Consider the following 26,984-nt stretch of genomic DNA (forward strand, 5'->3'; position numbering starts at 1 on the left):
GTCCTTCCTGCCTGGGGGTGACACGGAGGGGAAGGTGCAGCAGGAAGGGCAGGGGAAGTGCCATGACAGGGACACGGCACCGGGAATGGAGAAAATGGTGGGAGTACTGGGGGACCGCGAGCTCTGGGTGTGCAGCTGGGCCTGCCCTGTGCCCACATCAGCTGCAGCCCCAGGCCCCTCTGACATTGTTTAGAGTAGACAGGATGGGTTTTCCTGTAGGATTTCAGGAGGAATTTCTTCATAGAAAGAATTGTCAGGCATTGGAAGGGGCTGCCCAGGGAGGTGGTGGAGTCTTCATCCCTGGAGGTGCCCGAGGAATGACTGGATGTGGCACTCAGTGCTCTGGGCTGGGTGACAAGGTGGGGATTGGGCACAGGTTGGACTCGATGCTCCTGGAGGTCTTTTCCAACCTTAATGATTCTGTGGGATTCTAGGATGAGACCAGGGCTGCCCTTGAGGGATGTAGCCATTTCCCTGTGCTGTGACAGGACCTTGCTCTGTCCTGCCAGTGCCACTGCCATGTCCCTTCTGAGGGATCCCATGTGTGGTGACACATGGGCTGCTTGTGAGGTGCTGTCTGTGGGGTAGGGATTTGGTGCCTGCTCTGACCCCTGATCAGCACTGGCCTTTCGGTCAGGGGAGCTGCACTGTTCAGATGGGGTGTCTGGAGGACTGACACTGCCCAGCTTGACTTGTGGCAGTGCCATTGAAGGGGGTTACTTTCCCAAAGGAGGTTTCTCTCCCAAGGACACAGTGTTGCCTGTGATGCAGGGCTGGTTTATTAGGAATGAGGGAGCCTGTGTTTCCCGGGTGTTGCCCATCCCTTGCCCAGTCTCCTGCCGTGTGGGTTACTCTCAGTGGCATCCAGGCTGTGTTTGGGCCCTGGGCTGGGCCAGTGCAGCCCCAGCTCCCTCGGCCCAGCGCTGAGGCGTCTCCTCTCTGTGCCTCCAGCCGGGGGTGATGCCATGGCCGCTGCCAGCTCCAGCAGGGCCAGGGCTGGGCCGCCCTGCGAGAAGTCCCAGCTCTCCGTGAAAGGTGGGTCCTGTTGCCTCGCTGGCAATCCCTCTGCCGGGAATGGTGTCTGTGTGTGCTCTGCTGCACCCCGGGCTGGGAGCCCTTCCCAGGGGAAGCAGGAGCTGGGGTGCCCGGCACTGCCCTGTGGCTGCTGGGCTGGGCTGGGCTGGGCTGCGCTTCCCCCCGGCTGCCGGGGACGTGGGCTCCGTGGCCCTGCCAGTGCCGCGCCGGTGCTCCCGTGGCCGCGAGATGGCTCCCGGCACCCGGAGCCGCGTCCCCTCAGAACCTCATCCCCTCGGAGCTGTCCCCGGCTCTGCCCCTCCGCCTGGCACTGCTGACCCGGGGGTGCCCCCACCGCCTCGCCCCCACCGTGCTCCTGTGCCCTGGGGTAGGGAGGTGTCTGTGGGGACAGTGACTCCCCTGCAGCCCTCGGGAGGGTTGAAGATGGGGGCCAGGCAGTGATCAGGCCGGTGGCAGCCATCGCTGCCATCGGGAGAAGCACTTCCTGCTCCCCTTCTCCCAATACTACGGTGAGTCCTGGCCCCCGACCTGGCAGGGACGGGATGGGACGGGGGGTGACAGCAGGGCCGGGGGCTCCCCCTGACCCCATGGCTGTCCCTGCCCAGTGGTGTCTGTGAAGCCCAAGGCCCAGAGCCGCCCAGCACGCATGAACTGCTACGTGGAGGTGGCTGGAGACGGGCTGCCCAGTGAGACCAAGAAGACGGGGAAGCAGATGGGCATCTCCGAGCTGCTGTGGAACGAGATCCTCACCCTGTGAGTGCGTGTGACCCCCTGGTGTGAAGCTGGTGCCAGGGCTGGCTCCCTGTGCTCTGCTGGGCCGTAGGCTGGGGACAGTCAGAGCTTTTCCCCCTGGACAACAATGCTGTCAGGGGCAGCCAGGTTGGGAGGGCAGCAGGAAGGGGAGTCTCCTGTTGCCCCATGGCCTTGCCCACCTCCCTCTGCTCCCTGGAGCTGGCACTGCCTGCTGCCCAAGCTTGGAGCAGGCATGAGGCCACGGTGACAGCCCCCTTCTCTGATCTCTGCAGGAACGTCACGGCTCAGAGCCACCTGGAGCTGAAGGTGTGGATCTGCCATACCCTGAGGAACGAGCTGCTGGGCGCCGCCTCCGTCAGCCTTGGCAACCTGCTCCGGAGCGGTGGGAAGCGTACGTACGAGGGGGTCCCCCGGCGGGGGTCCTGCACCTCACCTGCCTGGAGGAGAGGAGAGGGGTGGCCGCAGCAGCTCCTGCGTTCCCCGGGAGGGAACAAGGTGCCATTGTGTGGCTGGGCTGGGGGCTGGGTGTGACGGAAGCCGTACCTGCGTCAGCCATGCCCCTGTTAGCCATACCCACGTCAGCCAGGGTGCTGCAGCCGGCTCGGAAACACAAACCCCTCTGCTATTTGCTGCCGTTTGCGGTTGCCAGAGTGTGGCTCGTGACAGCAGCTCCCACATAAAGGCGGCCATTCAGGGCCGGGGTGGTGCGAGTGGCCGTTTGGGGCTGGAAAAGGCTGTCTCTGTCTATTCCAAGCAAAGCTTGTGAGACACAGACCTGGTATTGAGCAAGGAGAGGGGCCTCCTGTGCCTCGGGGGGGATTCGGGGCTGGGTCAGACCCTCCACGGTGCCAGGGCCTGGGGTGGGCTGCTTCCCCTGGCACTGCTGCTTCAGGCTGTGAAACCACACCGTTGTCCCTGCCACACTCCATGTGCTGGGCAGGCTGCACCTGGTCTGGGTGTGGAACACTGAGGGACACGTAGGAGCTGTGCTGCCACTGCTGTCACCTCGCAAAGGCCCTGAGGATCTGAACGTGTGCCCCGAGATGGGCTCTGTTGCTTGGGGTGTAGGTATCAGACAACCTGAGGGCTGTGGGGGCTGTGCCCCGGGGCACTCTTCCCTGCAGCTTTCCTTGCCGAGGTGTGCTGATGCCGGCCGGGCTCCTGGAGCCGCCGTCGCTCCCGCCCTACCTGCGGGGGCACAATCGGCTCTTTCATTCCCAGCCTCCCAGGGGGCTGTGTGGAAAATGAATGGAAAAGGCAACTGGCTGTTTGAGCTTGTCCATTAACATCTACCAGAAAAAAAGTGTCAGATTTTTCCTTGACACCGTGGGCTGGGAGGGAGGACTCTTAAAGCTGCAGAGCCTGCCCTGGCCTGCCAGGAAGGTGCTGCCATGGGCTGGGGGCAGCTGGCACTGCCTGGGCTATCTGCTTCTGTCTGCCCTTCTTTTCTGGGCTGGCATCTTCTCTCTCCTCTTCTCTGCAGGTCACTGCTCAGCCTTCAGGCTTTGCTGCAGCTCTGAGTGGGGCAGAGACTGCTGGGGGTCCCCTGGGGGTCCCCTGAGAGCCTTGAGACCCCTTCCCTGGGGGCTCCTCACCTCCCGGGAGGAGGGGATCTCATTCCCTCTGCCTGCCAGCCCAGGGAAGGCAAGGACATGCAAAAGGCATCTGGGATTTCAAGCCATCCCTAGTCAGACACTTAATGTGTGTGAGGCAGCAAAATGTTGTGCCTTCTGCCACTGGAGGGGCCTGGCTCTCCTCTCCCCGTCTTGGGAAGTGCTCAGCTGGAGCAATCCTTCCCCAGGGCTGCTCCTGCCAGGCAGCAACCCCTCTCTCTGCCTTCACTGGGCTTGTTACTGTTTTGATGAGGTTCTCTGTGAGTTACTAGTGTGTGAGTGTAGCTGTGGTCTTCATTTTATTCCTGTCATTCCGCTCAGTGGGCAGGAATGGATCTGGTTGTGGGCAGGACGGTGACGTCCTTGGCTCCCGCCTGCCAGGATGTTGCTGGAGCTCCCCCCACTTCTGTCAGCCCTCCTGCCAAGCACGCCTTGCTTCAGGTGAAAAAGTCTCTGCTCCAAGGCCTGGAGCTTGGAAAAAGAGCTCAGTGACGAGGCCTGAGCTCGCAGGAAAGCTGGGAGAGCCTCTGGAGCTGACAGCCTGGCTGTCGCGGGAGCTCCTGCTCTGGGCAGGGCCAGCCTGGCTTTGGGGCTCCCAGCACTTTCCAGCACCTTGGCAGGGCCTGCGGGGCCTCTCCGCTGTCAGGCAGAGCTCTCCCGCCTCTGCAGGGATTGGATGGGAAGTGGAGAGGTGGGTCAGAATGAGTTCCATCACCAACATGAGCTGGAGCCTTCCAGGAGCTGAGCTGCTCCCAGGGCTCCTGTAAAGCAGCTCGTTTTCCATGGCACAGCCCCTGCCCTGGTCCCTGAGTGCCACCTCTGCAGAGACACCTCTTGGTTCCACCTCTTACTTTGCCCAAGGGGCAACCCCAGCTGGCCCTGCACCGTGGGCTCTCTGGAACCCCATACTGGGCCCTGCTGGTTTTTGCTGGTCCCACTGTGTGCTGAGTGGCACCACATTCCAGGGCTTTACAGATCTCACAGAGTCCCCACTGCTGTGCCCCAGGCAGAGCTGCTGGAGCCATGGCCTCGTGGGACCCTCCAGGAAGCCAGCAGCACTTCCCAACCTCTGGAAAGCTGCAGCTCCACCCCATAATGGCTGTGATGCCAAAGGAGCTGTGCTGTGCTGCGTGCCCTGGCAGCTCCCTGAGCTGGCTTACTGTGGCTGGGATGTAATCTCATAAAACTGGTCATCCAGCCAGTAGGTCACCATGGGGGGCAGACAATGCCCATCCTATGTCACCTTTCAGAGGAAAGAAGTAGATGTCCAAGGCTCTCCTCGTTATCCCTGGCAGATAAATGGGGTGGGACATAGTTGTCTCTAAGCTGCTGGTGGCTGAGGCTGGGTCAGCAGCATGGGCAAAGCTGCCCTGGGGAGACTTTCACGGGACAGTAAAGATTATCCCTTCCTGTAAGCTCTGGGTTCTTCCTTGTTTTGGGAATGGCTGTGGAAGGTCTAGCTTTCCTCCTGCTTCTCCCCATAGGGACTTGTAGCCACAGCTTGAGGTCGTTCCTTTGGCTGTGGAAATTCACAAAGGCTGAGCCAGTCTTCACCTGCTCAGCACCAGAGAGCTTTGATCCATCCCAGATAAAACCTGGACAATCACATGGACCTATTGGAATGGGACCTGGCCTTTGCATCCAGTGGGACTGTGCAAAGAGGGTTTGGGGAGCTGAGAGAGTGGGAAGCACCATCTGGCTGGCTGTCTGGAATTCTTCCTGGATGTGTGCATGGAGATGGAGCCATCTCAGACAGGGTGTTCCAGAGGGGCTGCCTGTCCCGTGTGGCAGCTCCCTGGGGTCAGACATGTGTGGTCCCCGGGGGTTCCGGGGGCTGGAGCTCAGCCTGGGGCCGTTATCGCACCGGCTGCTCCCAGCCTCATTTCTTGGAACCGTAAATCCGCTTAATGGGCTGGGTGGGAATTCCAGCTCACCTCCGCTAAATGGGAGCTCTGATGCTGTGTGCGGGGCACTGGAAGCAGCTGAACTGAGACCTTATTCAGGACCAAATCACCCCCCGACCCCCTCCCAAAATAATAATAATTCCTCTGACATTCTGGCAGCCGGCGGGACAGAGGCAGCCTTTGTGCTCGGCCCTTCGGGGGACCCGCCGTCGGGGCAGCAGCAATGTCCCTTTGTGCGTCCTGCACGCTGGACGGGGACAGGGAGGGGAAGGTTCTGCGAGTGTTTATTTTCTTTAAAAAAGCTGGAGGGGGGGAGAAGGAAGCCGGCTGGGAGGTTCATGTTCACATCCTCCACTTGGAGACACCTTGTCTTTGCGCCTCGGCCGAGTGCCCGCACAATGAGGGCTTGTACGGCCCCGGAGTGCGGCGCTCACGGAGGGGGATGGAGGGACCCCAGAGAAAATGCGGATTCCTATGGCTTGGAGGAGCCAGGGGGGAAACAGGGTCTGGGTTTGTTCTGGTTTTTGGCCGTGCTCAGTAGCATCTTCTGTCTCAGGCTCTTAAAACCGCCTGTGAGGTCGGTTCCCCTTGGAAGCAAGCGGAGAACAGCTCTGTGAGGCAGAGGAGGGAGACCGGGCTCAGTAGAATCCCTTGTTGGATGATGGGTGGATGATAAGTGACAGCTGAACTCCAGCCTCTCTGCTGTACCCCTGTGAGCATGTGCCCCTTCTGTGCAGGGGTACCTGTATCCTTGGCACTACAAACCAGAGACTTCCCAGAGATCCACAAGTGCAGCCTGTCTCATAGCCCTGTCTTTGCCACAGACCCCATGTCGCTGGGTTTTGGGATGCCTTGGAAGAGGGGGTGCTGAATCCCAGCACAGACAGCTTGAAGATAGAGGTGGGACAAGGGGTCCATAGGTGTGTGCTCCTTCCCTCCTGCTCCCACTGGCAGGAACCACACCCCGTCCCCGCATCGCACCAGGACAAAGCAGGTTGCTAAAAAATGGTGCCATTGTGTCATGAGCAATCCGTGTATAATACAAATATTATTTGAGCAAATGAGTCAGGAAGTGTCTGGGCTGCTGTCCCAGGCTGGCGCAGCCACATTTTTCTGGCCTTCTGTGGCGGAGCTGGGTGTTTCAGTTGGGCTGGCTCCGGCAGGCATTGCTGTGCTGGGGTGGGTGCTGTCACCCAGGGGACCAGCCCTGCCTGCCCATGGGGGCTGAGGGCTGTGCCTGTGCCCCCATTGCCCCTAGGGACCAGCAAACTCTTGCTAAAGCTGATAAAGCCAAAACGGTTCCCAAGGGTGGGAGTGGAGCTGGCAACTGTCTCCAAGAACCTCCCAGACCATGCCACACACTCCAGAACCTTCTGTGGAGGCAGTCCGATGCCTCAGCACAGTGTTTGGAGTGTTCCTGTTTGCGGACAGCCCTCTGTGCCGCTGTTGTTCAGTGGAACTGATGCATGGGGATGTGGTGGTCGCCATCATGAAGGACCCTTCTTGCCCCGTGTGTTGTGTTAAATCCCTTGACTTTCCTGCCAGGATCTGCCCCTACAGCCCCAGCTCCTGGATCTGTGAGCAATGAGGGTCTTGGCTGTGTCAAAGCCAGGGCCCCTGGGGCAGCTGCAGCCCCAGTAAAAGGGTGGCTGGTGAGGGAGGGTTTTCCTTGGGAGAAGGTGATGAGGCTGGCTGGGGATCCTCGGGCAGTGCTGGAAGGTACCTGTAGGTGTGAGGCCAGTGCTGGTGGTGCTCACTGGGACAACTGGCCCTGAGGGAGCAGGCACCTTTGGGGGGTGGGGGAGGCCTGTGGGGGACCCACCAGGGGGTGGGCCAGGGGCCTGACGTGGGAGCTGGGCTGGTGGAGCCACGTCCATTGCAGCTGGGATCCCAGTGGTGACCGGTGGTCTCTCTCCCTGTCCCCTCTCTCCCACAGTGGAGAACAGGCAGCTGACCCTGGACCTGCAGACGGAGAACAAAGGCAGCATTGTGTCAGGCGGAGAGCTGACGATTTTCCTGGACGGGCCGGCTGTTGCTCTGGGAAGCCTTCCCGATGGCAGTGCCGGCACAGAGGGTGAGTGCCCGGCCCCACGTGCGCGCAGTGGCTCCAGGCACGAGGCGCTGAGTGGGGAGAGGAGGGGGCTGAGCCCACGGCCCCCAGCACCCCTGGGCCAGTGATCCAGAGCCAGCACCTGCCTCCTCTCCCAGATGAGGCTCCGGTGCCAGCCCCGCCTGCCCTGGATACTCACGAATTCCTGCAGAATTGGAGCAGGAGCGTCGATGGCCTGGGAGGAGCAGCCCTTCTCCAGGCCCTTCTCCAGCCATCCACATGGATCAGCCACTTCCCTTGCTGTTCCTGTGGCCTGTGGAAATGGTTTCAGTGTTTCCTGAGCAGGGCTCCCCATGGGGACATGTACTGATGGCTGACCCATGAGGCTGCCAGGGGAGGGAGCAGAGCTTGTGCTGGACAGGGGCTAATGTGTTGCTTTCCCCTGGCTCCTTCTCTTCCCTGCTGGGAAACAAAACTTGTGAAATCTGGGAATCTTGGATGTGGCTGCTCTCCTGGTGTTGCCAGTTCTGCAGAGTCCTGCCTTCTGCTTGGAGCTACAGGGTGCTGGGCAGGGGGGGCTGTGCCCTCACACAGCAGTGGGAGAGGAGAGAACCCAGCGTGAAGGTGAGGTGTCCTTGGGTGCTGGGGGTCTGTCATGCAATAGGTGGGGCTGTTGTGCTTTTGGGACTCCTTTCTGGAAGGTGAGGAGGAGGGAAGAGCTAGTAGGTGTCTCAGTCCTTTTCTTCACCCTCCCATTCTTCCCCCATGCAGGGTCCCAGGCACCTGGACGGGACCCCACCAGCGCGGCTGCAGCCACGGAGGGCCGACACCAGCCTCCCAGTACCAACTGCTTTGGCAGCAGACCAAGGTGAGGGCCCCAGGCTGTGTGTCCGTTACTGAGAGGTTGCTGTGGCCCTGTCCTTTTGCAGTGCACCCCACTTCAGATCTCCCAGTGAGCCCCTACCACAGCCCACAGGAGAGATGGGGCAGGGGTGGCCTGTCCCAGGGGACAGCAGAGCTGGGGGTACAGGGGGTGACTGTACAGACAGGCTGTGGCTGGCCTGAGCCCCTCCTAAAGGGTTTGTCTCAAGGAGTATCAGGTCTGTGGTGGCCCAGAGAGTTTCACCAGTTGCTCCACTGGCAGCCGAAGGAATGTTCTGTCTGGAAGTGGGGCAGGCTGTGACCAAGCAAACTAAGAAAGTGGGATCCCTTCAAATGTGGATCATGGGGACCCCAGCTCTTCCCTCAAGCACTGCCCTGGCCAGGCACTGGGAAGCACAATGGTCCTCTGGACAATGGTCACAAGAGGACACTTCTGAAAGTCCAGGAGCAGGAGAAGCAGAGCTGCAGGGAAATAACAGCTGCTTCCAGAGGAAATGAGATGCTTGGGCAACAGGCCATCCTGTGCCTGGCTCAGTGCCCTGCCCTGCCTCCTTGCTGGGCTGGAGTGGCTCAGCGCTGCTCCTTTTGGAGCTGTGGTTATTGGGAGACGTGTCACACTGTCAACATGGAGTTGAATTTAACACCTATTTATATTTCCAGAGTGTGGCAGTGGCCCAGCAGCCTGTACAGATGTTCTGGATAGGAGTCTGGCTGTGGAGAGGGCGCCTGCAGCCTGCCCGTGGGAGGTTCTGCATGGCCCAGGCTCAGTAGCACTCTCAGCTACAAGCCCCACACCTCGAGCTCTTCTGCTCCTTCTTCATCTCCTGGGCACACACCAGAGATGATGTTTTTGGCTCCAAAAGTGACCATGTCCTTCCATGCTGTGTGTTCATCTTCCACCCAAGGAGGGAGAGGGATGGGGTGTTGGGAGTAGGCTGTGAACACAGTTTGTGCCCTTTTGTGGTGGCTGCTCCTGTTGATTCCTGCTGTCCAGGTGTTAAATCATTCTCAGAGGTGGGAAGTGCTCAGTGACCTGAGAGAGCTAGGCTTGGCAGGCACTTAACAGCTCTCAGTAGGTGCTAGAAAACCTGCAAAGAAAGTTCTAGTTTGGGAGGCTCAGCCTGGTCACTGCCTGCTGCCCCTTCCCTGCTGCTTTTCCGTTGGCTGTGAGGAGTTTCTTCTTTGAGTGCTGAAGTCTGGCCAGGACTTCTGCAGGGCACCTTCAGACACCTGCCAGGTGTGCCTCCGATCATTCCAATCCCATGGCTGCCTTGGCATGGGAAACTTATAAGCTAGTCCTCAATCTGTGCTGCACTCCCCTGAATTTAGGGTGTTCTGGACATACCTGCTCAGGTTGATGTGTTACTGCTCTGTGGGACAGAGCACTGCTGGATGTACCCACCGTGAAGGCAACTGCCTGCTCCGGGGTGGAACACGGTTCCCTTGCGCTTGGGAATGCTGTGTGATGGTTGCTGTGTTTATACACAGAGCCGTGTTTATTTTCTGGGCTTGGTGATGGATGCTGGCAAACTCACTTGCCGGCAGGATGGGAAGAAAAGGGCCATTCTTTGCTCCTCAGCTATTTCTACACTGTCCCCACGAGGGAAACAGCTTGGTCAGGCTTCTCTTTCTTCTCCTGAACAAATGTCATCTTGGGATTTGCTGCTAATCTTGGTGGTGGGGTGTGAAATTCCACAGCCCTCTGTGCAGGGAGAAAACAGAGCCCAGGGGCCCTTAGCTGAGGGCTGGGGCTGTGGGTGCCACGAGCCCTGTTTGTCTTGTGGAAGCCCTGGCACAGGTTGCCCAGAGAAGCTGTGGGTGCCCCATCCCTGGAATATCCAAGGCCAGGTTGGATGGGGCTTGGAGCAATGGGATAGTGGCAGGTGTCCCTGCCCATGGCAGGGGGTGGAATGAGATGAGCTTTAAGGTCCCTTCCCATCCAAACCATTCCATGATTCTCTCATTTGGGTGCTGGTCTCCTCCCCTCTTGGCAGGGACAGGGGGAATTTCTCATCTCTGTATTTTTGGGAGCTGAACTCCCATTGACCACATGGCACTGGGGCTTTCCTGCCCTGACCTCCCACAGCCACTGCTGGCTCTCTGTGCTCTGCCCTTCCTCCTCTTCAGCCACAGTTTGGGGGATGATGTGCTGAGTGAGACCAAGACATGCTGCCACCTCTGCTGGTATCTCATGCTGGGACCTTCTGGCCACCTCAGCTGGAGAAACTGGCCATTCCTGTGTTACATGGCCAGGGTCTGTGTTGGCCACTGTCGTGTGGGGGCTCTGCCTTGGCATAAGTGGGAGAGCTGAATGGTTGATGTCACCTGGATGATCCCATGTTCCTCTTTGGCACCATCTACCCTGGTCCAGGTTAGGGTTGGGGCAGCCACCTGAGGTCCCCAGTCGATGGGGTGCAATGGGGTCTTGTTCCCCCCGGGAGAGGGGCTGCCCCATGCACACCTCACTCCGTCCCACCATCTGTTTCCGTCTGTGCCTTGCCTGATTTTCTCCCCGCTCCTATTTTAGGCACACATTCCCATCCCGCCGTGCTCCGTGGCCTGGGTTTGTTTCCAGTGTCTATTAAAAGACAATGCCCAGATGGGAGCACTCGTGGGAGGGCTGGGCTGGGCGGCGGGCTGGCTAATTCAGGCTGGTAACCCTGTGCCTCCGCCTGGCAGCCTGGAAACATCCTGTTTTGGTTTCTAAAAACTGCCTGGGCAGCTCTGAGCTCATCTGTGCTGGAAGGGCAGGGACCAGATCTGTCCCGTGCGGAGGGGGCTGCTCCTGGTGGGACTGGCTGGTGCCACCTGCCCACTGCCCTCTGGCCATGGCTCTGGGGCCTGTGCTGCCTCTGGCCTCGCCATGGGGTGACTGTGGGGAGGGGGTGACTGTGGGGAGGGGGTGACTGTGGGGAGGGGTCCCAGCCAACTTTCGGGAGGCATGTGATGTCAGGATACCCTGCCAAGGTGGCAGTGAGGGGCCACCTTTACCTCCTGACCAGGGAAGAGGAGCCTGTTCTGCACCTGCAGATGCTCCATGTCCCCAGGTGCTGGTGGGCAAAGCAAACCTCCAGCACGGAGCCGTGTCCAAGGGTAGCCAGGATGTCGGGGGTGAATTCATGGTCTGAGGGGCCTCTTGAGGAGCCGCTGGGTGGGGCTGCCCTCCTGGGAGTCCGTGGCTGGTCGAAGGGGTCACAACAGCTCTGTTCTGCCCTGTGGCTCTTATCTGATCTATTTTCAACAACCATCTCCTGCTTTCCCATGTCTCCTCCCGATCCCAGTCCTGCCATGAGCTGCTCCCCAAGGAGAGAGGCTTTGGAATAAGTGGGAGGAACCAAGGGCTTGCTGGAGCTGGCGAGGGTGGCATGACTGATCTGTGCCCTGTCGCTGCCAAGCTGCTGTCCCCTCCCAACACCAGCACTGACACTCGGGGACAGTTTGTGGGTTTTGCCCTTTTAAGGGTAGATTTTGGCTGGGGCAAACTGACGTCCTGGTCCCTGCAGTCCTCACTCTCCATGGTTGCTGCCCTGGCTGCCAGCCTGGGTGGAGGTACCTGGGCTCTGCCTCTGCCTTGCCCCCGGATTTGGAAAGGCAGCATCCCCCCCCTCCACCCTGTCTCCCTGCCCACTCGCAGTAACAAATTCCTAAGGTGAAACTGAGCTTTTTTGGGAAGCCTCTGTGCTGCCTTGGGGACCCAGGGTGGTCTGAGGGGAAGTTTGCCAGGGGAGCTGCAGGTCCTCTGCCCACAGAGGTTGGGCTGCTCTGGCCATGGGGACATGGAGGCAGGTGAGCTCCACTGTGACACAGAGACCCCCAAGAGATGGAGCAGCTGCACCTGAGCCAGGGATGGAATCGGCACAAGACTGAGGCAAAAAGGCAGGAGTGGGGTTTTCCATGTGATGTCTCTCACCTCCCATGTTCTTTTCCCTCGCAGGACGCACCGACACGCGGCCGGAGTGGCCAGGGGAAACACAGGGAGTGGAGAGCAAAGTCCCAGCGCCAGGAGCCGGCACCGGCAGCAGGCCAAGAGCACACAGCATGCCAGCATGGCCAATGGCACAGCCAATGGCACAGCCAATGGCACTGCCAATGGCACAGCCAACACCATGGCCAATGGAGCAGTCAACAGCACAGGTGAGCCAATGCTCGTGGAGGTGGGGACCAGAGCTCAGGGATATTTATGGTGGAGAAAATTCATTTCCACTGAGATGATGGATCTTGTAGTGCCTAGGAATGTCCTCCCTGTGAGTCGATTGATTTTTTTTTTATTGCTTCTACTGCTGATATGCCTCACAGCTCCGCAGAGCTCTCTCGTAGGATCGGTGCTGCCTGTCAGGAATGATTCCTGTGGCTCCACTCTGGAGCCACCAGCTCCAGGTGTTTAAAAGGATACTGGGACAGCAGCATCACTGACGCCACAATGAGGAGGACAGTTGTCACTGCTGAGTGGACTCTTTTCAGGGTTCAGCTGAATTTCCCATCAGCCTTAAGTGAAGATCTGAAGTGAGAGGAGCAGCTGCCTGTGGAGCATCAGCAAAGGCACAAACCCACCTCTCAAAGGGGGGGCTGGTTCTTGCGTCAGAGGGTATATTTGGAAAGGTTTCTCTTGTGTTTTCTTGGGTTTGTCCACAAAGCCCTGAATCCCTTGTGGAGCAGGACTGGGGCCTGCTGAGTGCCTGACTACAAAGTCACATGTGACTGATCTGTTTTCCTTCTCTAGCTTTCATGGGCATCTCTCACTCCTCCGCACTGAGTTTGCTTTTGTGGGAGATCTGGAAGGAAAAGCAGAGTGTTTCGTTTAGGAGAGAAGGAAATGTTTTGTTTAAGCCAGAAGGAAGTTGGGGGTTTTTTACACTTCATTGGGAAGACCTGGAACAACGCAATTTCAATTTTGCCAAAGCTCATTTTTGCCAAAGGCCAGCCCTCTCGAGTCTCCTCACTCTGTGGACACTCCCTCAGGCTGGGGACAGGATTTTGTTCCCAAGTACAACTTGGCTTCTTGGCTTTGGTTTGTTTGAAGCACGTTTTACTGGCCCAGCCGCAGCCTCCCCAGTGGCTTTATGACTGTGCTGTCCTTGTTGGTGTTTACCGCTCACACCCTCTGTGCCTCCCACAAATCCTGTCAGTGATGATTTGAGGATGGGGAGAGGAGTGTTTTGGATGGCTGGGATTAGTGTTGGACACCCTGGAGTGCCTCTACAAACCATCCTCTTGCCCTTCAGTTTGGTACATTTTGGTGACGTTGCCATGTTTTTCGTGCAGGCTGTTGCAAGAACGTCCTTGTTACATTTGTCACTCTCAGCTGTAATTTCAATAAAAGGAGATTATTCCCAGGCGTGTTTTCCCCACAGTCACATTGTTCAGCTCTTGCTGTGTTCCCCCTGGAGCCCTTCCTTATCAGGTGAACTTTGGATCAGCTTTTCCCTGCTTTGTCCAGGACTGTGATCAAACCAACCATGGCATACTCAACTGGGTCATCCTGTAGGTTCTCTTTGGAGACTGGCACAGCATGATTGAGGCTTCTAAAACTGCCCTTTCCCAGGCTTGCTCGACATGAGGGGCAGTCAGGGACCTCCTCAGCTGGCTGCCACAGGACTCTGGTGGAAGTTGCTGCTGACCTGAAAATCTTCCTCACCCTCAGTGCTGCCTGGGGACACCTTCAACTGCTGCTGTGTCCCAGGATCCCTCTGGTGTTGGAGGATGTTGTCCTGCCACCTTCCAGCTGCCAAGCAGAGTCCTGAGCACTCTTGCCTCTTCTCCAGAGTGTCTGTAGCTCTTCAGTCTCCCATCTGTGGTAGTTCATACTGGTTTTTCCTATGATACTAAATATTTGGGCTTCCCTTATGGTTTTGTCCATTTCTCAGCTCTAAATCGTGGAGCTCTGTCTGCATCCCATATTTTGTTCCTTGTTTCTGGGTTGTTTTTAAAACTTTTGCTTTACCACTCCAGCCAGGATGTCTTGTAGCAAAGGTTCTGCTCAGCTGGGCTGCCAGGTCTCAGGGTTTTGGGTATCTAATAAGTATTCCTCAAACAAATTCCCTTTCATTTTTTTGCTTAGCATTTTCCTCCTCCTCATTTTTCTTTGTAGTTTTCCTTTGCTCTGTCTCTTCCCCTTACCTTTTTCAAAAGTTCACTGGAATTCAGCAACATTTAGCTCTTTCCAGTGCTGTTGACTCGCTGAGCCCAGGTTTCATTCTGCCTCGGGGGAGATGCTGCACCCACAGTTTCGGAGGTCCTGCTTATTCCCTGATTTCTCATCAGGGATGCAGTGTGTTTCAAGTGGCTGAAGAGAAACTGAGCACAAAAAAGTACCCTCTGCTTTTGTCTCAAGATAGAGGCAGTGGTTCCCAGAGGGATCCGGGTCACACAGGTGCTGCCTCTGCTGCAGGCTGGGAGCACTGTGAGTCCCGTGCTTGGGTTGTCATCCAAGCTCTGCTCCCGGGAGGATTGGCCAGATCCCATCCCCTCCTGGGTGCTGACCCCCTGCTCTCTGCCCTTCCAGTGAACGGGGACGCCGTGAGTGCCGTGGACATTGAAGAGGACAGGCCAGCAGCGGGGGCGAATGCTCCGGCCCCGGCCCCGGCGGTGTCCGGCACGACCGACGGCCCCACCGCTCCTGCCCCTCCTGCCCTGCCGGGCTCTGGAGAGGCCGAGGAGGCAGCGTCCGGCCCCAGTGCCCCCCCGGCCCGGGCAGCAGTGCCCGCCCTGGATGCTCTGCCCCCTGGGTAAGCTCTGCTTTCTGCCTGAGACTTCTGCATAGTGGGTTCCTGCGGCCCTCGGGGAGGGAGGCAGGGCCCTGGAGGTGGGGACAGGAAGAAACTGGGACACTGCTGTGGCCTGGAAGGAGAGGCTGTTTGAGGGAGGGAAGTGCTGCCTTGGGAGCTGGTGGGAATGCTGGTGCTCAGTGGAGCAGGGGTGGCCTGGGGCACCTGTGGGGATCCCTGTGCCCTGCTCACCTGGCACAGCCTGTGCCCCCTGCTCTGCCCATCTGCTCAGGATTGGCTGCCATGGATCCTCTGGACCAGGGGCTGGGCTGTGCCAGCGGAGGTTTGGGGCAGTAAACAGTGGATGGCAGCGCAGTGCCAAGCAGCCTCTCAGCGTCCATGCAGAGCTCTCTGCTCTCCTGGGACTGCTGAAGGGATCAGGCAGAGGAAAACACACGGGAGAGCAAGCGTGGATTTCCAGGGAGCTCCCACTGAGCAGGAGGGCACGGACATGCTCGGGGCATTGGCCACTGCTGGGGGCAGATGGGCAGGACCCTCCAGTAGCAGTGCCCCTTCTCCCTGGTTCGGATGCTCCTCCTCCTTCTCGGGCTATGGAGAAGGGGGAGGAGGAGAGCGGGGCTGGAGGAGAGCAGGGAGGGGCTGAGCAATGCCTGTGGATGTGCTGGCTGTGGGGGTGGCTGGGCTCAGCCCCCTCTGTGTTGCAGCTGGGTCGTTCTCCCCTTGTATCAAACACCTTGAATTCTGGGCGGGGGTGAAATGGGCTGTGTTTGGGATGAAGGGAGCTGTTTATTTTCCCTTGGCTGAGGCGATGCCTGAAAGGTCAGGGCCCGCTCGCATGTCAGTCACAGGTAATTAGGGTTAACGGCTCAGTGTGCCTTTATGCCGGGTGTGTGAGGGGTTCTGTTCTCCTGGCCTGGGCGCTTCCTGTTTCCAGGCAGCTGGAAAAGTCCAGTGCTCTCAAAAAGGCCTTTATTCCAGGCAGAGCTTATGCCCCTTTCTGCTCCTACCAGGTAGACTGAAGGGCTCCTTTTCCCCACCTGGGGTTGGAAACAGGCTGTTTCTTTCCTGGGGTGGAGGAGCCTGCAGATATCTCATGATTCGGGGTTCTGAAGGCTCAGTAGGCTGCAGGCACTGCTTTCTAAGACATGCCAGGCTGGATTTGCCTGGTCCAACCAGGTATAAGGGTGGCCCCGTCCTCCCCACCACTGTCTCCCTGTGGAGCTCACAGACCAGAGAATTGTGTGTGTCGGAGCAGGGAGGAGGATAAAGCTGTTGCGCTTTGGAAGACAGATGGAGAGGAACGGTAGAGGAGTAGTGAGCCATCCTCCAGGCTGAGCTCCCAGAATTTGGATATCTGGAGACACCTTTGATTAGTGCTTTCTGTGCCAGTCCCTCCCTTCCTGGCAGTGGGATCTGTAGGGGGAAGAGGGTAGCAGCTCTCTGGCATGTGCTGCGTTTGTGCCATGTTGGGCTGGCTTGGGCAGCACTCACCTGCTTGGGATCAAGGTCTTCCCAGGTAAAGGAGAGCGGAGAGTTGAGTCCGTTGAAGCCCTGAGAGCTGCCAAACCAGGTCCTGGGCTAACAGGGATTTGCTAAATTGGGATTGCACAACACACTGTGTCCTGGGGGTGGTGTAAAGGAGCTTCTGGGGCTCTCTTGAGCCCTGATCTAAGACGGCTGGTTTTTGCTTGGCTCACCACACCAGGGAATTACTTTGACTGGTGGTTTGGGGCCCTGAGTGGGAGATGGGGATGCAGAATAGCCCCTCGCTGGCCCATCTCTGCTGGGATGTCTGTGAGGGAACACTGCAGAGCCCGTGAGGGATGGCTTCTGCTCTACCACTCGCAGGAGCAACATTCCCTGCAGAGCTGCCAGTCATTCCAGGCATGGTGTCCCTCCTGCTTGCCCTGCCTCATTCTCCACATGCTTCCTTGCATCCCTGGGAGCATGGGGAGCACTCTCTTCAGCCTGTGTTCTGGGCTGTGACAGACGGAGGCAGAGTGTTGGGTTCATGTGGGGATTTGGAGCGATTTGCTCTGCTCAGATCTCTGGGCCTCAACATCTGTACCAGGTGTGGTGGCTCAAAGGCATCCCTCACACAACTGAGAGTCTGTCCTAAGGGCTGGAGGGTGCTGGAAGGAGTTCTGAGTAATTCCAGCCCCAACAGTGCCCAAAACCTCCTTCACACGCTCCAGGCAGAGCGTTCCCTTGCGAAGCCAGGAGCGTGTGGAACCGGCACAGCGGCCGCAGTGCCCGAGGCCTTGGGCACAGGGTCCCAGCTCTCACTTGGGTTTCTGAGCAGATCGATAACAAAAGGGGGCAGGGAGACATAAGAGCCCCTGGCTCCTGCATCTGGATCCTATCAGGGATGATCCTGCACAGGGACAGCCGGCCAGGAGGGGGGTGTGTGCATGGCGCTGTCTCGCCCGCACAAAGAGGTGCATTATGTTGCCTGGCAGGAGCCACAGGGCTGTGGTTTCTTACATAAGGAGGGCGTTTTGTTTGGACTGCCGAGTTGTCTCAGCTCTGCCACTTCCCAGTGCCCGTGGCTCCCTGCATCCATGGCCATCATGAGCCTGTGGGTAGCTGGAGGGGAGCTGCTGGGGGCCATCGTGTCAGGCGCTTCATGCTTGCAGTGTGTGCACGTGGGGAGAGCTGTCACTATCCAGTGCTCCCAAAACTATGGATCTCCTTTGCTGGTGGCCATGTGGAGCTGGGCAGGGTGGTCTGAGTGAGGATGGGATGTCCCCAGTGTCCCCATCTCCCAGGCTGTTGCTGTGTGTCAGCAGTGACTGCGGTTCATCACTGATGGCAAGGGACTGCTGCCCACAGGGTGAACCAGCCCTCAGCAGATTTACTTTGCAGATCACCAGGGAGCTGCTGGTGAGGAGCCTGTGAGCTCATCGGTGTTTGTACAGTGTGACACAGGGGCAGAGGATGTCAGTCAGTAACTACCACCACCAGCAACTCCCCCAAATCCCGTGTGGCTCTTGGCAGTCATGAGGGCACCCAGAGGGGTATCTGAGGGATCCAGAAACCTGGAGGAATCGTCATCAGGGGATTTCTGGTCTCTACAGCCTGGAGCAGCTCCTTCCCCAGGGCTGCCTGCTCTCTGCCACTCTGGGCTGGCTTCCTTGCTGTCACAACAGAAGCTGGTGTAGTAATTTGCTTGAGCTTTTTGTGATGATTAGAGACAGAAGACTGAATGGGTAGGGAGGCCTGTGGGAGCAGGAGTGTGACAGGAGAACACTTTATCTGTCAGCAGCTGCTGGCTTGCCTCCCTCTGCTGCAGGATAAAAGCTGACAGGAAAGCACAGCTCCATGGAGCTTTTACCTTTGCCAGGGTAAATTCATTAATAAGTTCAGGCAGAGAATGGTTCTAGTGTGGCCCAGTAAAGCCAGGCTCCCTGTCACACAGGCTGTCCTCGGGGGCCATCCCGACTTGAGTGCCATGGCCACATGGTGTGTTTGAGCCGTGGCTGTCAGCAGTGAGCCTTGGGGCTGCCAGGGAGAGAACCCAGCCCAAACTCAAAGGCTTCCCTGTAAAGACATATTAGGAGAAACCCAACAAAAACGACATCAAAAACACCGGGTGTAAAACTGACCCTGTGTGAATTCTTACGCTGACCTTTCTGGGGGAAATGAGGAATTTCTGCTCCAAGTTTTGTGTGTTCCAGAGGGCAGAGTGCTACAGCCCCTCTCCCATAGTCTCCATCTAGCAAGGCCAGCAGCTGCCATGCAGACCTGTCAAATAAAGTTTGGAACACTGAGGATGTGAGAAGGGGGGCTCACTGACCCACCAGGTGCAGCTCTCTGGATGTTCTTGGTTCTAGCAAGGATCACCTGCCTCAGGATTGTGTTTTTGTTGCAGGTGGGAACAGCGGGAGCTGCCAAATGGTAGAGTCTACTATGTAGACCACAACAACAAGACCACGACGTGGGAGAGACCCCTTCCTCCCGGGTAAGGGGTGTGGGGGCAGCTGGCACCTCAGACACTGATCTGACTTGCAGCTCCTGGTGAGCAAACGGGCACCTCAGGGTGCCTGAACCTGAAGCTGGACCCTGGGCTCTCTGAGGGCTCTCTGGGGTTCTCAGCCACATTGGGGTCTGCTTGTGCTCAAGGAGATGATGCTGCTGAGCTCCATGAGACCTGCTCTGCAGAACTCTTATAGATGAGGGCCCAGCTTCCCCTGCAGGAGTGTCTTCAGGTCACAGCCCTGAGGCCATTTGCTTTCCAGAAGTTTGCGGAATTCTCACCTTTTTGTGTTCCTAGAAGCAGAGAACTCAGTACGAACTGCTGTTGTTCTCTAGACTGAGTTTGTGCAGGGCTGGAGTGACCCAGGTGTGACGGGTGAAAGGGAAACACAAACCCACCCATGTCCTCCCCGGGAGCCTCTGGTTCCTGTGGGCACGCACTGTCTGCAGCCAGGCTGTGATCTCTGGTCCTACCACAGCCTCAAATCCGTGTGGGGTTAAAAGAGGGAGGCTGTTACCTGGAGAGGTGGGTTTGGGAGTAGCCCAGGTGTGCTCCTTCCCTCCTGCCAGGTCTCCAAACCAGTGCCTTGCCTCCGTCACAGGTCGGCTGTCCTGGAGGAATGCTCATGACATCCTGGTGGGAGCTCTGCTTGTACCTGAGCATCCTGTCAGGCTTCGTGTGCCCTTACAGGAGCTGCTTCAACAGTTACCAGTCCTTTATATTTCCTTTTGGTGGATCTTTGTCCAAAAGAGTCTCTTCAGCTGTGAAACCGGTGGTAGTGCTGGAGCTCGGCACGGAGCCCTCGTATTGGAGGGTGTCTTAGTCCACAGGGCCTGCCTGGCTGTCTGAGGACACACAGTGACAGCTTCCTTGGGTGCTTCCAGGTGGGAGAAACGTGTGGATCCTCGAGGCAGGTATTACTACGTGGACCACAACACCCGGACCACCACGTGGCAGCGCCCCACAGCCGAGTATGTCAGGAACTACGAGCAGTGGCAGTCGCAGCGGAACCAGCTCCAGGGGGCCATGCAGCAGTTCAGCCAGAGGTTCCTGTACCAGGTGAGAGCTGGGGGTGGTGAGGTCTCACTTGGCTCTCCTGCTGATCTCACCTGGGCTGGCCTGGGAGCCATGGAGCATGGGGAGGCCCTTGCTGGGCTGTGTGGGGTCTGTGGACTCAGCAAGCTCAGTGGAGCAGCGCTTGGATGGGAGCCCACAAGCTCCTCAGCTCCCTGCAGAGACTGTGGGGGAGTGACTTTCTTTTTATAAACCAGCTTGCGCAGCCCTGAAGGGTGGGAGGTGTCCTTAGCAGCCTGTCCCTGGTGTCCCTCCAGTGTCAGTGTGGCCAGGCACAGGCTTTCTCCCATGGCTCCCATCAGGCAAGCCTTGCTGCTGACCTGTGAGGCAGGTGTGTGCTGTGGGAGCTGAGTGAGTGTGGGAGTCTGGTCTGTAGAAGGAAGGGAGGCTCTGAGGGCTGAGCTCGTTCCTCCCTGGGTCTCCATCAGGCTCAGGGCAGCATGGCTGGGTCCTGGGGGCAGCAGTATTTGCAGACCCAGGGTACAAGTGCTGACACTGTGAGGGGCTGCAGCATCCAGGGACCAGAGAATGCAAGGAATAAGCTGGACTTGGCCAGCTCCCTCCTGCTCCCTCTGCTGCTGCCCCTTGTTCCTACTTGGAGCTGAGTATCTGCGTTTCCTTGCTCAGGGAATAGTCTCTTAACCATTCTGCTCCTGGGCAGGGACCACTCTTGTCCTGGCTGTGCCTTTGCTGTGGAGCTGGGCTCTGGCTGCAGGGATGACCAGCGCCTCTGCTGAGCTGAGCAGTGCTGGTGGCCGTGGGCTGCAGGATGAGCACTGCTTGGGAAAGGGCCAGGCTGGAATGTTCCTGCTCCCTGGAGTGGTGATCCAGCCTGTGCTGTGATGAAAGGAGGCAAGGAGGGCAGGTGGGCAGAGCAGAGAGACCAACCTCTCATCAGTGCTTAGCTGCTCAGAGAAAGCCAGGAGTCCCAGCTGGGACTAGAGTGAGCTCAGGGCTCCAGGAGGAGCTCTCTGGGAGGGGGTGCAGGCAGTGCAAAGTCCATTCTGCGTGAGACACAACCAGGGCCGCTCCTGGGGCTGTGGGAGCTGCTCAGCCCCTCTCCTCCCCCTGCCTGTCCCTCTCTGGGTGCCTCACCAGCCCTTCCAAGCCTTACAGCGGGAGCTGGACCCCCATGACTGCTGCCTCTGCCTGCCCACGCTCCCCACACACAGTTCACAGGACCTCAGTGGAGGTGGGGGCTGTGGGAGGGGGTTCCACCGTGGCCAGCGGGGCTCCAGGGCTGTCACTCGCTCCCTGCCAGCACCAGCCTTGGAGCTGCTCCAGCGCTGAGTGACGCCCTGGCTGGGCTCTGTGGAGCGCTGAGGGAGGGACTCAAGCTCCAAATTTAGCCTGATGAAACGATTGTACTTTTTGTTTCAAGCTCTCCTGCCAGCAGTGATGGCTCCTGCTCTGCCTCCTGCCTTGCGGGGGCTTTCTGTTTCACTTGCCCCCCTGCGCCCCCTTTGCCAGAGAGGATGGTGGGGAGGTGAGGAGCAGTGAGGCAGAGCCTCGGGAAGGCACAGTTCGGGGGGCCGGGGTGCAGCCAGGGACCACTGGCCCAGCAGGCACCCCTGTGCCACATCCCTCGCAGGGAAGGGTCTCTGGCATGGGGGCCCAGGTTGTTCCCCAGGAATGTGGGGAGCTGCAGGAGCTGCCCAGAGCTCTGTCCTGTTAGTTTTAATTAGCTATTTTTAGGTCCCAATGAGGTGGTACCTCTGGACGTGACTCGGCTGCGCGTGTGGGCAGCCTGTGCCAGCAGGGAGGGAGCAGACTCTGCCCCAAACCAGAAGTCTGCCAGCTGTGCCAGGCAATGCCTTCTGCCCCCAATCCTGGCACACGGGGTTGGGTATGAGACACACAGCTTGGAGGGGCACACACTGCACCAGCGCCGTCCCTGACGTGCCCCAGGATATCCCTGGGGTCCTGGGCTGCCATGGGGTGCCTCGAGTTTTGGTCTCTCTTGGAGTGGGGCTTGTCCCTGTTTTCAGGCGGGAGGGCCGGGTCTGGCTGCGGGTGGCATTCCCTGAGCCCAGGCCGACTCTGATCTATCCTGGTGCGGTGGGTTGGGACACGGCCCCCCTCCGGCAGCTGGGTTTTGGGAGGTGAAAATGCCTTTTGGGTAATGATACGTTTCTTATTTAACCATTAAAAGTACTTTCAGGCCTCCTGCTCTCCTGAGCCCCCACTGTGGGGCGTGCTCCAATCGCCCGGGACCCTCCCAGCGGAGCTGGTGACGGGGGGCTGGCACCACCGGGCAGACGCCGCGGAACACACGGCCCGGGAGGGCCGTAGGGTGGCGGCCCGCGCCGGCCTGCCGCCGCCTGGGAGCAGAAAGAGGCCTTGTGCGGCTGGACGGGCGGGGGGCCGGGGCCGCCCGTGTGCGCGGATGAAAATGCGCGCTCAGTGCATCCCGCACCCCGCGCCCGGTCCCGCGTTGGAGAGGGCCGCCATCGCCAGGAAGCGCGCGGCGTGACAGCGCTTGGGAAGATTTCATTGGAAGCCCGTGCGATATTTTTTCCAACCTCTTGCTGTGTGGTTCTTGGAGGAGCTGGAGTGAATCTGGAGGGGACCGGCGAGGGAGACTCGACACCGCGCACATACTGACAGCCTTGATTATAGTTACTCCGCGCCGTCCCGCTGCCCGGCTCAGCGGCAGAGCCCCTGCCCAAGCTACGCAGCTACAGCGCGCCCCTGGCTTCGCCAGCCCTGCTTGGATTGGGCTTTTTTTTTTTTTTTCCTTTTTTAGCCCCCCTTGAATGTGCAAGTTTTTTTTAGTTCCCTGGGAGCTGAGGGCCAAGGGGAGGTGAGTGGGAGCGAGGCTGGCCAGCTCGCCTCAGCATTCTACTCTTCCCAGCCTCCCTGCCCGGGGTTTTATTCCGTGTTTTTGCCTTCTCTGTTAACTCTAGTCCTCCGGCGCCCCATCTGACAATGATCCTCTCGGGCCGCTTCCTCCCGGCTGGGGTAAGTACTGAGCTGCCTCACCTGCCTGGCCCCAGTGAGGACACTTGGATGGGGACACTCTGATGGGGACACTCGGATCACTCCTGCGGGAGCATGGTGCTGTCAGCGCTCCCTCGCTCCCATCCCTGGTGTGGTTGGGAAGGGTGGTTGGGAACCAGCGCTCCCTGTGCTCGGCTGCACGTGGGGCTGAGTCTACCTGTGATTAGCACAGTCTCTGATTTGAAATCCAGCTTTTTTCCCCCCTTTTTTCCCCTTTTCCTGGAGGAGTTCCCAGCCTCTCTCAACTGCTGAATGCAGAAGTGCTTGTGATTGTTCTTTGGATGGTTTAGGATCCAGCTCCTTGTCCCCAGACAGGCAGGGATCCATCCTGCTGCTGTGCTGTTTCCTGGGATGCTCTGCCCTGGTCTGTAGCAGGGCTGGGAGCTGGCAGGAGCAGGGCTGGCTGTTCCCCCATGGCCCAAACATTGTGTGCCAGGACATTTAGAAATGTCCCTGTGCCACCCCCAGGGCAGAGAGACCCCCTCCATGGCGAGAGCATCCCTGGAGAGGGCAGGCTGGGATGCTCGTGGGTGCAGCTGGGCTGTGCTGTGCCCTGGAGGGCAGTAGAGGGGTTAAAACAGTGGGAGCTTGGAGCAGGATAGATGGGCCCACATTGCTCAGGGGGTCCCCAAGGGCAGGGTCTCCATGGGGGCAGTGCTGGAGCCCTTGCTGGGTGTCCCACCTCCCATCAGCAAGGAGAAGGGACCCATCCCAGTGTCAGCTGGAGAGGCTGCATGGGGCTGAGCACCCTGGGGTGGGGGTCCTGGGATGGATGAGGTCCATGGGGTCAGTGGGTTCCCCAGGATGGATGCAGTCCTGGTCATTGTACGTGAGGTCTGCCAGAGCCACAGTCTGGGAGTGATACAGAGCGAGGGGGTGGTGGTGGCTGGAAGGTGACAGGGAGGTGACAGGAGTGTGCGTGCAGCGTGTCCCTGCCCTCATGGAGCCGGGCCGACCTGTGGGAGTGACGCAGCACCTGGAGGAGGAGGTGTGGGGAACACAGTGGTGGGGAGGCTGTGGGTGTGTGTAGGGGGTGGTGTGGGCAGGTGGGATGAAGAGCTGCAGGCGTGGGTGCAGGATCACCACTGGGCCAGGGCATGTGGTGCCCAGCCATGACTGGGAGGCTTTCACCATTCCAAGTGTGCAAATAGTGCTGGAAGTGTTGGGAAGGGGTGCCTGGGGAAGTGTGTGAGGCTGCAGATACAGAGGGGCTGGTGTGTGGGGAGCTGTTTTGTGCCTGTGTGCAGCACAAGGAGAGGGCGTGTGTGTTCACACACGTGTGCAGCGCACAAGCCAGGCACCAGCAGCAGGGCCATGCAGGGAGTTTGGGAATCCACATGGAAGGATGCTGGTGCGTGTCCTAGGAGGCTGCATGTGCCACCAAGGTGTGTGGTGAACACACCCCCTGTGCCAGCCTGGCATCCCACTGGGAGAACTGGCCTCTGCCCTGGCATCTCCTGCACACTGGCATTCCTGGAGTGAGGCAGCTTGGGCATGTGGAAGGAATGTAGGGTTTATCCTGCCTTTTCCAAGTGAGCTGGGGAGGTGAGATAGGGTGACAAACGTCCTGTGAAGGGGATGGCTGTTCCTGGGACTCCAGCTGACGCTTCCTCTCCCGTTTCTCCTAGAGAAGAGACAGGACAATGGGCGAGTGTATTACGTGAACCACAACACCCGGACCACACAGTGGGAAGACCCTCGCACGCAGGGGTAGGAGCTGTGGGGGGAGTGGGGAGGGAGCACGTGGTTTTGGAAGGTGAGGTTCTCCAGGGACCTGGCCCAGGCCTCAACTGAGGCCACGTCTCCCACAGATGGGGAGTGAAGCCCTACCAGTGCTCTGGCCATGGCCAGAGTGCTGCCCAGGCAGGGCTCCTCTCTTGGGGTGCAGGCCAGTGCCAATCCCATGCCATGAATCCTTCCTTTTGCCTGGCATGGTGCTGCTGGCTGCATCTGGTCCTCAAGAGCTGCAGTTCAGGGGGGAGATGCTTGAGGGGCTGCCTGCTGACCCCTTCCTTGCCAACAGGATGATCCAGGAGCCACCGCTGCCACCCGGGTGGGAGATGAAGTACACGAATGAGAGCGTGCGGTACTTTGTGGACCACAACACCCGCACCACCACCTTCAAGGACCCACGCCCGGGCTTTGAGTCTGGGTAAGCCCCGCTCAGGGGGTCTGGGGACCACACTGGGCTCTGACATGAGGGTGCTCTGGGCAGGGGGTGCTGACTGTGGCCTGTGCTGGTTTTGCAGGAGCAAGCATGGCGGCTCACCAGGGGCGTATGACCGGAGCTTTCGCTGGAAGTACCACCAGTTCCGCTTCCTCTGCCACGTGAGTGCAGTACCTGGAGGATCCGGCGGCTGCAGGGTTGGGTGGGTCGTGGTGGGTGCCCTGAGCCCATGGGTAGGTGTGGGCGAGGAGAGCCACTGTGCCAGCCTCACACAGCCTTGTGCCTCTGCCTTGCCCGCAGTCAAACGCGCTGCCCAGCCATGTGAAGATCAGCGTGTCCCGACAGACACTCTTCGAGGACTCCTTCCAGCAGGTGAGGTGCTGGGGCTGCAGAGCTGGTCAGGTGTGGGGCTGGCCCTGGCCTTGGCCCCAGCTGTGGTGACACTGCCCTGCTCGTCCCCAGATCATGAACATGAAGCCGTATGACCTGCGGCGCCGGCTGTACATCATCATGCGCGGGGAGGAGGGCCTGGACTACGGTGGCATTGCCAGGTGAGCGCCGGTGTGCCAGGCCATGGAGCCGTACCCTGCCTGTGCCATGAGTCCACGAGGGCAGTGCAGGCACAGGGCAGCTGCACTTGGGGTCCCAGCCCACAGGCAGAGGAGTTTAGGGGTGTTCAAGTGGGAAACTGAGTTTTTGGAATGGCAGAACACTCTGAAAGCATTGCACCAGCCTGTCCCTGGCACTGAGAGCCCTGGGGGACCTGTCTGAAGTCTCCTGCTTTCCACACAGGCTGCAGGTGTGGGGGTGGTGGGTTGAGTGGCCTCTTCTCCCCACAGCCAACATGTCTTGGTGTTCCCAGGACAGTCGGTGTGTGCCAGGGCAGACAGGCTGTGACGTGGTTGTTGCAGCCCCTCTGCTGCCCCTGGGATGGTGTTACCACAGGGCATGGGCTGTGCCTCGGCTAGAGGCGGGACCTGTGTCCCCATGAGCCCTCTCCAGCTCACTCCCTCACACTGGGCTGGTGCTTCCCCTGCCCCGCTCCCCCCGCTGTCCTTGGTGTGGTGCTGCCCCCGGCTCTGGTGCAGGGGCTCCTGCTCTCCGCTCTCTCCGTGTCCTGCCAGTGGTTTTACCCTATGGTAGGTTACGTCATGCTGTTCTACCACAGGGTAGAACCACGGACGGGATGCCGGGGCTGCCTCCGCATCCAAGGATTCCTGAATCCCTGCACGGCCGGGGGAGCAAAGCCAGGACTGTCACGCTGCTCTGAGCTTGGCATGGGTTTCCTGGGGCAGCCTGTGTGGGACACTCAGTGCACAGCAGGGGGTGTGTGTGTATGTGTGTAACAGTCTGGGTGGGATGGAGCGTATGGTACTGCCCTGATGCTCTGAGTGGAGCTTCTGGCAAAGTGGTGTCTCCTGAAACACTTCACAGGCCCTGCACAGCACCCAGGGCAGGGGATACCCTTGCCCAGTCACGCCAGGGCCCAATGCCTGCCCCAGCACCCTGAGGAGGTGGGCACTGGTATGTGCAGGTGTGTGCAGGGGCACACGCTGTCCCCTCCCCAAGCCGCCTGTCACCACATTCCCCTTGTCTCATCCCAGGGAATGGTTCTTCCTCCTGTCCCACGAGGTGCTCAACCCCATGTACTGCCTCTTCGAGTACGCAGGCAAGAACAACTACTGCCTGCAGATCAACCCGGCCTCCTCCATCAACCCCGACCACCTCACCTACTTCCGCTTCATCGGCCGCTTCATCGCCATGGTGAGCGCCTGGGGGTGGCACTGGGGGGGTTCTGTGTCCCC

At 59.1% G+C, this 26,984-nt stretch overlaps 1 protein-coding gene across 1 annotated transcript in view; it reads left to right on the forward strand.

Moving 5' to 3' along the window:
• Window positions 1–951: 951 nt before the first annotated feature.
• Window positions 952–26,984, forward strand: part of WWP2 (WW domain containing E3 ubiquitin protein ligase 2) — a 30,926-nt gene continuing 4,893 nt past the window's right edge. Inside the window, exons 1-16 of the mRNA XM_018084396.1 lie at window positions 952–1,035; window positions 1,641–1,788; window positions 2,061–2,179; window positions 7,242–7,379; window positions 8,127–8,223; window positions 12,172–12,371; window positions 14,740–14,962; window positions 18,834–18,923; window positions 19,823–19,997; window positions 22,919–22,973; window positions 24,641–24,722; window positions 25,036–25,164; window positions 25,262–25,340; window positions 25,480–25,551; window positions 25,642–25,730; window positions 26,784–26,943. Coding sequence (XP_017939885.1) covers window positions 966–1,035; window positions 1,641–1,788; window positions 2,061–2,179; window positions 7,242–7,379; window positions 8,127–8,223; window positions 12,172–12,371; window positions 14,740–14,962; window positions 18,834–18,923; window positions 19,823–19,997; window positions 22,919–22,973; window positions 24,641–24,722; window positions 25,036–25,164; window positions 25,262–25,340; window positions 25,480–25,551; window positions 25,642–25,730; window positions 26,784–26,943 — 1,926 coding nt within the window. The 5' untranslated portion in view covers window positions 952–965. The remainder of the gene's footprint in view (window positions 1,036–1,640; window positions 1,789–2,060; window positions 2,180–7,241; window positions 7,380–8,126; window positions 8,224–12,171; window positions 12,372–14,739; window positions 14,963–18,833; window positions 18,924–19,822; window positions 19,998–22,918; window positions 22,974–24,640; window positions 24,723–25,035; window positions 25,165–25,261; window positions 25,341–25,479; window positions 25,552–25,641; window positions 25,731–26,783; window positions 26,944–26,984) is intronic.

This window comes from Manacus vitellinus, unplaced genomic scaffold, assembly GCF_001715985.3.
Source record: "Manacus vitellinus isolate BGI_N305 unplaced genomic scaffold, ASM171598v3 scaffold_10_pilon, whole genome shotgun sequence".
NCBI classification, from domain to species: Eukaryota; Metazoa; Chordata; class Aves; order Passeriformes; family Pipridae; genus Manacus; species Manacus vitellinus.